The following is a 12453-nucleotide window of genomic DNA, read 5'->3' as shown; positions in this document are numbered from 1 at the left end:
TGGCGATCTGGCGATTCACAGTCTTCCCTGGCCTGTCTCCCCCTGTCTGGTACAGGTAGCCCCACCACACTCCCCCCTCTCTCCTGAGCTTTCGCTCGCCTCCAACACACACACACTGTTGGGGCGAGGGACTCTGAACTTACAATGGCTAGCCCCAAGTCGTTATATCAACAACAACAAAACTATTGTGCATTTTGCTATTTGCCTCATGACTCCTGTATGCTTTGTTGACTACGAACTTTCTTTACCCAACCGTGGGACAGACTGTTTGTTCCAACACCTGGGACTCTGACTATTGGTTACACTGACTTTTGGCCTCCCATCCTGTTCTAACCACCTCTCGCCGGTTTGTATTCATGTTACCTGATGAAATTGTTGTACAATATGATCTTGTTGCCATCTGATGCACATTCAGATGTCATAAATCAGCATGCCAGAGCTCTCCCTGTCCTATGTCTTGCCTTGATTGTATTACTGTTCATGATATCTGGAAATGTGCATGTACACCCTGGCCCATCTACTGTTGCTAGCCCCAATTCTGACTTGTGCTTTGATACATACTTCACTGATTTCTGCTCTCGTAAAAGCCTCGGTTTTCTGCACGTTAACACGAGAAGCTTATTAGCTAAAATGGATCAATTGAAAGTGTGGGTTCACAGCTCCAATCCAGATGTGTTGGTCATTACTGAGATGTGGTTAAGGAAGAGTGTTTTGAATACCGATGTTAACCTTTCTGGTTATAACCTTTTTCGGCAAGACAGATCTTCCAAAGGTGGTGGAGTGGCAATATTTACCAAGGATCACCTTCAGTGCTCAGTTGTCTCCAAGTCCGTCCCAACAATTTGATTTGCTGGTTTTAAGCATTAAACCCAGAGTTACCTCTGCTGCAGAGGATAAGTTCATTAGAGTTACCAGCCTCAGAAATTGCAGCCCCAAAAAAAGGCTTCACAGAGTTCAAGTAACAGACACATCTCAACATCAACTGTTCAGAGGAGACTCTGTGAATCAGGCCTTCATGGTCAAATTGCTGCAAAGAAACCACTACTAAAGGACACAAAAAAAAAGAAGAGACTTGCTTGGGCCAAGAAACACGAGCAATGGACATTAGACTGGTGGAAATATGTCCTTTGGTTTGGAGTCCAAATTTGAGATTTTTGGTTCCAAATGCAGTGTCTTTTTTTTGGGGGGGGGGGGGGTGACTGCAGTGTCTTTGTGAGACGCGGTGTGGGTGAACGGATGATCTCCGCATGTGTATTTTCTACCGTAAATCATGGAGGAGGTGGTTATGGTGTGGGGGTGCTTTGCTGGTGACACTGTCAGTAATTTATTTAGAATTCAAGGCACACTTAACCAGCATGGCTACCACAGCATTCTGCAGCGATACACCATCCCATCTGGTTTGAGGTTAGTGGGACTATCATTTTGTTTTTCAACAGGTCAATGACCCAACACACCTCCAGGCTGTGTAAGGGCTATTTTACCAAGAAGGAGAGTGATGGAGTGCTACATCAGATGACCTGGCCTCCATAATCCCCGACCTCAACAAAATTGAGATGGTGTGGGATGAGTTGGACCGCAGAGTGAAAGAAAAGCAGCCAACAAGTGCTCAGCATATGCAGGAACTCCTTCAAGACTGTTGGAAAAGCATTCTAGGTGAAGCTGGTTGAGAGAATGCCAATAGTGTGCAAAGCTGTCATCAGGGCAAAGGGTGGCTATTTGAAGAATCTCAAATATAAAATATATTTTGATTTGTTCAACACTTTTTTGGTCACTACATGATTCCATATGTGTTATGTCATAGTTTATGTCTTCACTATTATTCTACCATGTATAACATAGTAAAAAGAAAGAAAAACCCTTGAATGAGTAGGTGTGTCCAGACTTTACTGGTACTGTATTTAACTTTGAGCCGCTTGTATGTGCATATGCATATGCATAGTATGTTCTGTACAGAGTAGGCCACACTATACTATCAGTTGTCTTGTCTCACTCTTAACAGTCCTGTATCTTGTACACACAAGACCATGGTGTTCAGAACAGCTTGCTCAGTGTTTCTAGATTATGTCTGTGTGAATCAAGATGATAGTCAGACAGTACCACTCTTCAATTTTGACCTGCCTGCATTATAATAACATGTGATCCCCAATTTCTTTCTCCAAGGAATACATGACAGTATACTGTAACTTAGCTACAATTGAAGATCTATGAAAGAACAAGACACCTTTTCGATTAACAAGACACTTGAACAACAGTTTAATTTTTGATAGTTTTATTTAATATTTATATCTTTTATCTTTTATAACCACTCATTTCTTTTCACATTCTATTTTTGGTATCAAAGAATAATGCATTGAGGTGCAAGGCATTTGTGTTAAATATACAAATAAGAAAGTTACCGGTATATTGGCAATGTATGATTCATATCTATGAAAATAGATAGACCATAGTGAAATAGAAGAACATACTGTAGCATTAGAGAGGAACTGCATAAAAGCCCACAGAGTCATTGCACTGCATCATACATTATTATATGTATTGTGTATGTATTATACTGCATAAAGAATACACTTCCCATCCAATGTTTTCCCAAAACGTAGTAAATTACATAGTCAAACAAAATTTAAAAAAAAATACAGAAATAAGCCAATTCAGAAAATAATGTGCATAGGGTTGGCTTCCTTAATGAATCCCTCTTAAATATACTGCTTGTAGCCACAGATGATGTATCATATAGTAGATGTAACGTGACCTTCCCAATAATCATTAGTGGGTTCAACTGAATGGTTCTGTCCACTACTGTGTGTGCTAAGCCGGGTCATACCATCTAAGTTAAGGAAGAATCTGAGAGGGTAGAATGTCTGTAAATAGAATAATCCAAATACACACATTTTAAGGGAGGGGAAAAGAAGACCCTTCCCATCTTCTCCAGTTGACCACATCCAAAGGCACTGGTTGTTGATTGTTGAGTCATTCGTATGCTGCTGTCCTCACATTCAGGCTAAAAATGATAACCCCTCATATGATTCTTCACGGAATTCAAGAAACCCTTTAACTGCGATGAAGATGTTCTGGGGTCCTCTTGAGAGTGCCTGACCACGATGACACAAGGTTAAGTCTGTGGTGCTTCCTAAAGGCCATGTCCATCTCCACAGACTGAAAAGCAGGAGTTCTGGGGGGTTGGGGATATTGGAATGTATTGTATTGGAGGAGCGGGTGAAGGGTGCAGGTTGAGGGAAGGTTCTTGGAAGGTTACAGCAGCTCCAGCTCCCACTGTTGGCAAGGCCTCTCCTCGCTCTCTGGTAAAATCACCACATGGTCTCTGTCGTACTGCTTGCCCCCTGAGAGAATTGTATGTTGAAAATACCCTCAAATAAAAGGTGACATTCTGTACTGTCGCCTCATATGAAACATTTGGGGGGGGGGGGATTACCCCAAACATTTACCCAAGTGGTCATCGTATTACATGAAAGTACAAATCATGTATGTGTAGTTCCTATAATTTCACTCCTAAAATTAGACTAGTGTCTCACCCTTGATGTCCAACACCATGCCAGGGAAGGTGAGGCTGGGGATGGTGCCTCTCATCTGGGCCGACCAGGTCTGGACAGGCTGCCGGGTCTCTGACCACAGCACCACTTTCGCCCCCGCCTCCACGTTCCCCATTACCTGCAGGCTCATAGTAGGAGCCAACTAGAGAGCGAGAGCAAGAGACATAAGAAATGGACAAATCTGGCGTGCTCAACTAGCAAACCATCTAAGCGATGTGGATAGGATATGTGGTAAATGAATTGTAAAACATGATAAATATAGGTGTAAAATAAATAGGAGAAATAACATCGGAAGATATAAAAATGCTCGATATTTACTTCTATGGGGGAAAAAAACGGATTCTCTGCATTTTAGGGCTGTCAATGTATGTGTGTGTTAACTCATGCGGTCCCAGGGGTTCCTCAGTAAGGTGAAAGAAAATGATCATGAGAATGAAAAAGCTGAAGAACTTTATTCCTAGTGAGTAATACCTTGTTCTTGATGAGGCCTTCCTGGTAGAACCAGATTTCGCTCATGCCCTCCACCTGCTCGGTCACCACCACGCGTCCCGACATCATTTCCTCTACGCCACCCTGGATGGACAGGAAGTGACCTCGCTCTTTGCTTTTGATGCGAAAGAAGTGCCGCCTCTGCAGGAAATGGGCACATGTAAATAATATATATGAGTAAATATAAGTAATAAAAATAGTTAACATGAATTGGATAGAAGTACTGTATTATCAACCAACCCAAACAAAGTGAATGAAGTCATAAGGATTCTAACCTGCCGTACTGGGTGCATTGAGCCAATGGTGAGAAGCTGACTGAATTTGGGCCAGTTGGAGATTTCAATGGGTTCTAATAGGAACTGTCGCCCCCTGTAGTTACTGTGCTCACACATCACCCAGCTGCAAAGAGAGCAAGTGAGGTATAGGGAAAGAGAGTGACACAAGGGAAACGCTTGTGGTCATACGCACATCCTTAAAAACATAGGTGCCGGTCTAATAAAGAATACTGGTAGAGAACAAGAAGGGCCCCACACTGTTAAAGCTCCCAATTCACAGCTTTATGACAACGTTTCCATCTGGAACGGATCTTCGTCAGGTCAGAAACACAAGAGCGCATAATGTCAACACACACACACACACACACACACACACACACACACACACACACACACACACACACACACACACACACACACACACACACACACACATTTAAACACGCATACCCTTACGCACATACATACGCACACACTTAAACGCACACTCACCAGCCTCGGTTGACTCTGACCGAGAGTAGATGGTTGTTGTAGCCCTCCTCCAGCATATTGGCCACCTCTGTGTCCACTGTGATCTCCCTGCCCTCCAAACACTCCAGACCAAACAGGGAGACGGAGGGCACTGAGAATACCTGGGGAAACGGGGGGGGGGAGACAGTGTTAAGATATACTTTATTAGTCCATATGGGATGGAAATGTGTCGTCTGTTTTTCTTCCGACCCCTCCTGTATAAACACACACACACTAGGTTGGGTAGGCTGCAGCGGTGTTACAGTGGGTCAGGGTATGGGGTTGGGAGGAGTAACGGTGTGAAGAAGAGAGAGGGCTGGGGGCGTCAACCGGAATACAACAACCTGATTCATTAACTGATTGAAAATAAAACGGAGAAAGCTATAGAGTGAGAGACAGACAGAAAAAAGTGAAGGACAACGTGACGTTGAATAAGCCAGTTTATATGAGTGTGACCAGTATATGAGGATTGGTCTTACCAGCGGGACAGTCTTCAGCGAGCGTATGACACAGTTCGGGGGACAGCCCATGCTGGTGAAGTTGGGGTAGTCTCCTTCTGACAGGATGTACAGGTTCCCTGAATAGTCACGGCCCTCGTACACCACCCAACTGGAACGTAGAGGAACACGCAAAACCCATTTAAAACCCATTTACTAGCGCCGCACACTCATCAGTAGAGTGTACTCCCCTTTAATTGTAATAATTATATGCTGGCTCATCTCTAGGTTCTGCAGTACTCCATACCATCCCTCTACAGCTCCACTAAGCCTGTGTAAACTTCCATCTCTCCTAATTCTACATTTTTCGTACACTTGGTGTGTGTGTGTGTGTATATATATATTGTGCATGTTGGTTCTGTCCCACCTTCCTCCCACCACTCTGCAGGACTTGGCAATGAGCTTGTCAGAGAGGGACTCCTGGTTCTTGTCACACACATGGCATTCCCCCTGGAAATCTGGCTCTGTGTACAGCATCACCTGAGACGGACAGGGGCAGCGAGGGAAGAAAGAGAGTTCAAATCGGTCACATTTACTGTAGTACATAGTACAAGTGAAGTGTGAAAAGAGAGGAGTGTGACTGCAGAAGGATACACACACACGATACTACAAGATGTCTCACCTCACTTCTGACTCTGCCCTCGTTTTCACTTGGAGCCTGAAAACAGACAAGAGAACCGGGTGCACCGAGTAAACACCACGATGTCTGACACCAGCAATCCCTTCAAATGTTCCTCAGCGATGAATACATTTCAATGTTAACATTAAAGGAGCATCTAAGCGGTGCGCGTTCGTGCGGTGTTCTCCTTCCAGTTCATTTGCCTGCCTGTTTCCGTCTTCTCCACTGTCAACTCCGTACAAAAAAGCGTCTCTAGACGACCTACTCACCTGCAGGATGGGCTGGACAGAGCAGATGCGGTTGTCTGAAGAGCCCCAGTCAGCAGAGTTACTGTAGAAACCTTTCTCCAGGACATACTGGTCACCAGAGAAGTCCACGTGAGAGTAGGCGATCCATCTGGAGGAGGAGACAGTGGCCACTTAGCGTCAAACTTCCACTAATACTCCGTAACATCCTTCATTCACTGTTGGAGGGAACTTATGTTTAACGTATTATGTCTATAAAGGTATTGTCAAATATGATCGTATTCTTATCAATGTATCAGCCAGTATCAAGTTATTATCAGAGCCATATCTACTGTATATTGCCTCTAGTTATGATAATGTTCTTACTATCTTATCAGGCACAGTTAAAATGATATCAGTCATTACTGTTCAACACTGGATTACACCCATGTTGGACTGTAACGCTGCTCGTCACAAGCATTTGTACTCACGCTCCACTGACGACGTGGATGGAGCGCGTGGTGGTGCGGAAGCCAAACAGCTCCACGTCAGGAATGGCCTCGGTCACCTCAAAGGTGTTGTCCTGGTCCACCTCCTGCTCCACGTCAGGCTGCTCATACAACACCAACATGGGCTCGGTCAGGTCCTACAGGGGACAGAGTGGTCATAGGTCACATACTGTGGCTCCGGGTAGGGGTTGTCTTTAGGCACAGGTCTAGGATCAGCTCCATCCTAAACTTAACCAACAGGAAAAGGGGACAGCTACTGTGTGCCACTGCCCTTAAAGATGCTACCTTTAGTTCCATTTCTGGTCAAACGTATTTCACACTGATTAGTTCAATGGAACTACATTTGTTTTTGAGTGAATTATAAATTGTAGATATTTAACCCTAACCGCAAACCAAAAGCCTGAGTACGTCCCTTTGCCGAGGTCAACTGCCAAAATAACCCGAAACACGAGTAAATGAGGGATACAAAGTGTATTGAAAGCAGGTGTTTCCTCCCAGGTGTGGTTCCTGAGTTAATTAAGCAATTAGTATCCCGTCATGCTTAGGGTCATGTATAAAAATGCTGGACAGGCCATTATTTTGGCTCCATGGCTGTACCCCTATAGGATGACAATGCCCCCATCCAAGCGCACGAGTGGTCAATGGTTGAACGGTTTGATGAACATGAAAACGATGTAAACCATATGCCACCGGGGTCGCGTTTGTGTTTTTCATACAGAAAAGGAAAGATGAAATGCAAAAAAATATCTTGCTGCGTTTTCCACCACAATCCCGCCAACAGAGTTCCAGACACTTGTAGAATCTATGCCAAGGTGCATTGAAGCTGTTCTGGCTCATGGTGGCCCAACACCTATTAAGACACTGTATGTTGGATGTTTGCTTTATTTTGGCAGTTACAGTTGAAGTCGGAAGTTTACATACACTTAGGTTGGAGCCATTAAAACTCGTTTTTCAACCACTCCACACATTTCTTGTTAATAAACTATTGTGTTGGCAAGTCGGCGAGGACATCGACTTTGTGCGTGACACAAGCAATTTTTCCAACAATTGTTTACAGACAGATTATTTCACCCAACCGTGAAGCACTGGGGTGGCAGCATCATGTTGTGGGGGTGCTTTGCTGCAGGAGGGACTGGTGCACTTCACAAAATAGATGGCACCATGAGGAAGGAAAATTATGTGAATATTTTGTAGCAACGTCTCAAGAAATCAGGTCAGGAAGTTAAAGCTTGGTCGCAAATGGGTCTTCCAAATGCACAATGACCCCAAGCATGCTTCCAAAGTTGTGGCAAAATGGCTTAAGGACAACAAAGTCAAGGTACTGGAGTGGCCATCACAAAGCCCTGACCTCAATCCTGTAGAAAATGTGTGGGCAGAACTCAAAAGGCGTGTGCAAGCAAGTAGGCCTACAAACCTGACTCAGTTACACCAGCTCTGTCAGTAGGAATGGGCCAAAATTCACCCAACTTATTGTGGGAAGCTTGTGGAAGGCTACCCGAAACGTTTGACCCAAGTTAAACAATTTAAAGGCAATGCTACCAAATACTAATTGAGTGTATGTAAACTTCTGACCCACTGGAAATGTGATGAAAGAAATAAAAGCTGAAATAAATAATTCTCTCTACTATTATTCTGACATTTCAGTGGTGATCCGAACTGACCTAAGACAGGGAATTTTTACTCTGATTAAATGTCAGGAATTGTGAAAAACTGAGTTGAAATGTATTTGGCTAAGGTGTATGTAAACTTCCGACTTCAACTGTACCTGTATATATGATATACACTGAGTATACCAAACATTAGGAACACCAATATTAGGTTTCACCCCCTTTTGCCCTTGGAACAGCTTCAATTTGTTCCACAGGGATGCTGGCCCATGTTGACTCCAATGCTTGCCACAGTTGTGTCAAGTTGGCTGGATGTCCTTTGGGTGGTGGACCATCCTTTATACACACGGGAAACTGTTGAGCATGAAAAACCCAGCAGCGTTACAGTTGACACACTCAAACTGGTGCGCCTGGCGCCTACTACCATGCCCCGTTCAAATGCACTTACATTTTGTTTTGCTCATTTACCCTCTGAATAGGACACATACACAATCCATGTCTCAGTTGTCTCAAGGCTTAAAAATCCTTCTTTAACCTGTCTCCTGCCCTTCATCTACACTGATTGAGATGGATTTAACAAGTGACATCAATAATAAATCATAGCTTTCACCTGGAAAGAGCAGGCCTTCTTAATATTTTGTATACTCAGTGTATATGCCATTTAGTGCATGATCATTCCTGCAGCAGCTAGATACAAGGGCCTGAAAGAGATGGGGGTGTTACGTGATGGTATGGCCCACTCACCGCTCGTATGACTCTGACAGAGCGCAGCTCGGCATCGCAGCCCCCCCACACCCTCCAGTCGTGGTACTCTCCCTCCTCCAACATATACTGGTGGCCTCGGAAACCTTCCTTCTCATAGCCCACCCAGCTAGAAGTACAGGGAGACAGAGGATGAGATGCAGGAAGTCACACACACACACACACACACACACACACACACACACACACACACACACACACACACACACACACACACACACACACACACACACACACACACACACACACACACACACAGACAGTCTACTCACCAGCCTCCCTGTACTTTGATGGATCCGGGGCTGTACATGAAGGCAGTCTGCTGTCTATCCTTCCTGGTCATGAAGTCTCTCATGTTGGTGTAGATTGTCCTCGTCTTCCCAGTGAAGTAGGGTTTTTCATAGAGCACCAGCTGGGAAAGACAAAACAGTAAGATTCAATGGAAAGTTACCCAATAACTTTTACAGTGAGGTATCGGCTTCAATCATTCGTTTGTTTGTTCATTCTTACCTTGGGCTCACCAGGTTTCTCCACTCTTGGTTCACCCTGTCATAAAAAAACATTAGGAAAATTTCATTTCGTGGTCATCACCTATGAATGCAAAACATGAAGTATACTAAAGCTATTTCCATGGGGTGTACATTGTTCTAGCTGTGGTCAGTCTCTACAATGTGTCTATTATAATCTTACGATTTTGAGAGGGTGCACGGAGCCCACGTAAGGTTGTTCCACGCCCCAGGCTGCAGGGTTGGGGAACCCCCCCACCTCCAGAACACGTGGTACGCCCTGGAAGAAAGGCTGAGCATATACCAGCCATCTGGAGAGAGAAGAGAGTCAATCCAATCAGAACAGAGATACCATTACAGATGACAGACCTCACCAAAACCATGCTATCACACCAATAAAATAGCCAACATAGTGTAATATTGAGGTTAACTTATTTTCACCCAATACAACGTTAAACCCCTAGAGTTGACTGACGCACTGGTGCGTCAATCTAAGTTCCATAAAAAATTCCCCATCAAAATCCATCAGTTTAAGCTAGAGATATCGTTTTTTTTTGGCATTGGATGCGTTTTAAGTCCACCGCATCCGCCAGTGTTGCATTTCCACATGGCAGGGCTAGAGCTGTGTTCGTCAGATCATGAGACATCCCGAAAATCGGTATGTAGCGTCAGAACGGTTCGACCTCAAAACTATTATGACCACTACGGAAAGGGGAGATTCTCATGAACACGGTGTTCTCCGTTTTGCACTACGACCCCACAAGTGTCACAGGACTCTGCTGAAGGTGACCAGATGTAAAATATATTGGAAGTATGAAGGTAGATTTGTGCCTACACAAAAAAAGGGGTTAAATATGTGTAAAAAAAAAACGACAAATATTTCCTGAGCTTTCTTATATCTCCTTGATTGAGGACAGACACTTCAAACCCTTGTTTCTTATGATATATTTTTTGACTGTCTTTTTGCCATCAAATTTTTTTTTATACCTAAAGGGGTCCTAAAATTCAAAAATCAAACAGCGAAATGGTCCATAGTACAACCATCTTAAAACAATTCCATATGTCAGCTTAGCACTACTCCCCCAGGGATAACATTTGAAGCTTTATTTGATCAAACAATACATTTTATCATCTTACTTTCATAAATGTTTATCCTTGTGCCCGACGTGGCCGACTAAAAAGCAGTTGGCGGAGCTGACTACAGTTACTCACAGTCCAGCGTTGATGATGATGGAGTTGGCTTTGATGGGGAAGCCGAATATCCTGGCGTCATCTGACGTGTCTCTGAAGGTCACCTTCTTCCCCTCTGCATTCTCCTCTGGGAACAGACTGATCTCTGGCACACTGTAGTCCTGTGGGGGCAGAGAGAAATGACAGGTATGGTACTTTGACACTAGGGGGTGCTATAGTCTCACAGAGCAGCGCAATTGTGATACAGGCTCTAACAGAGAGGACGGCGTTGTGAGGCAGAAATCCTTAAAGGTGCCAGAGTCTATCAACAGACGAGCAGTTCTACTGAACCACACCGAATCAGATTGGCATAACTCTTGCCAAATGGTCCAGAGTCTATCAACAGATGAGCACTTCTACTGAACCACACCTAATCAGATTGACATAACTCTCACCGAAAGCCTTTGGAATTCTTCTGAATCACCAAATACACAAAGCCATGTTTCTAACCACAACCGAGGTTTTAGTAGTTGCCTGGTTGCATGCCACACTTTGAGAAGCACTGCTCTAGGGCTCATCATATAATCATAATAGTAAGGGGTCATCTGTGACTTCTTCTTCTTCTTACCCTGACTACTCGTCGTACTGATCCTATGATGAACCTCCTGGCCGGCTTGGCCGCCACCACTTCTTCTCCTCCCTCCTTCTGGCTGTCCTCTCCATTCTGCTGTTGTTGTCCCTCTACCTCCTCGGGGGGGTCGAAGGGGTAGGTGAGCTCTATGTCCCCCTCGTCCAGAGCGATCTTTTCCCCTTTGAAGTTGGGCTTCTCGTGCAAGACCCAGCTGAAGAGAGGAATGGAAAGACGGGAGTTAACAACAAGTCCAGTTGGATCAGTGGTCTGAACAAGATTAATTTAACATTGCATGACCTATTTTAAAAGTGAGTTAAACAGGGAAAGCTGGTGAACAGATTGGCCATTGCTCTAATGATGGACACACTAGTAGAGCTCTACACTAGCACCCTGAGGATGGCCCTGGTGTTCCTATTGAAGATATGAAAGGGTGAAAGTAGAAATATTTATCCAGTTATGTAAGTATGCACAAGATGTTGAGTCGTCAAATCAAGCTGTATTTATACAGCCCATTTCAGACATGGAACGCAACACAATGTGCTTTACAGAAGAAGAAAAAAGGAAAAATAAAATAAAATGAATGACTAAAAATGAAAAGCAAAGCTAAAAGGGTGTTAAAAAAATATATATATCCACAGTTTCACCCCCCCTCAGGTTCTCTGGCAGGCTATTCCAGCGGCTGGGGGCATAGTAACTAAAGGCTGCCTCTTGGTCCTAGGCTTTGGGACAGTTATAAGGCCAGTGCCAAAGGACCTGAGGGACCTACTAGATACTTAACTTCAAAGCATGTCTAACATGTATTGGGAAGCACCATCGTGGATTTATTTAAAAACCAATAGAAGAATCTTAAAATGTATTCTAAAACTCACAGGCAGCCAGTGCAGAGACCTTAAAACCGGTGTAATATCTGCTCTCCGTCTGGTCTTGGTCAGTACCCGTGCTGCAGCATTCTGTATGTGTTTGTAGTTGACCAATGGCTTTCTTGGGTAGACCAGACATGAGACCATTACAGTAGTCAAGCCTGCTTGTTATAAAAGCATGGATCAGTCTCTCTGTGTCAGCCTGAGAGAGAAACAGCCACACCTTGGAAATAGTAAAACACTATT

The 12453-nt window shown here is 44.1% G+C and overlaps 1 protein-coding gene across 1 annotated transcript in view; it reads right to left on the bottom strand.

Moving 5' to 3' along the window:
• Positions 1–2252: 2252 nt before the first annotated feature.
• LOC129831338 (uncharacterized) overlaps positions 2253–12453 on the bottom strand; it is a 54626-nt gene continuing 44425 nt past the window's right edge. Inside the window, exons 5-20 of the mRNA XM_055894663.1 lie at positions 11345–11558; positions 10759–10898; positions 9731–9857; positions 9551–9586; positions 9313–9452; positions 9023–9149; positions 6654–6808; positions 6208–6334; positions 5942–5977; positions 5687–5799; positions 5302–5431; positions 4805–4944; positions 4313–4436; positions 4020–4178; positions 3531–3690; positions 2253–3338 (exon numbers count right to left, since the gene is read on the bottom strand). Coding sequence (XP_055750638.1) covers positions 3250–3338; positions 3531–3690; positions 4020–4178; positions 4313–4436; positions 4805–4944; positions 5302–5431; positions 5687–5799; positions 5942–5977; positions 6208–6334; positions 6654–6808; positions 9023–9149; positions 9313–9452; positions 9551–9586; positions 9731–9857; positions 10759–10898; positions 11345–11558 — 2017 coding nt within the window. The 3' untranslated portion in view covers positions 2253–3249. The remainder of the gene's footprint in view (positions 3339–3530; positions 3691–4019; positions 4179–4312; positions 4437–4804; positions 4945–5301; positions 5432–5686; positions 5800–5941; positions 5978–6207; positions 6335–6653; positions 6809–9022; positions 9150–9312; positions 9453–9550; positions 9587–9730; positions 9858–10758; positions 10899–11344; positions 11559–12453) is intronic.

This window comes from Salvelinus fontinalis, chromosome 32 (assembly GCF_029448725.1).
Source record: "Salvelinus fontinalis isolate EN_2023a chromosome 32, ASM2944872v1, whole genome shotgun sequence".
Lineage (NCBI taxonomy): Eukaryota > Metazoa > Chordata > Actinopteri > Salmoniformes > Salmonidae > Salvelinus > Salvelinus fontinalis.
Note: the sequence above shows the minus strand (reverse complement) of the source record. Positions and strands in the feature narration are given on the sequence as shown.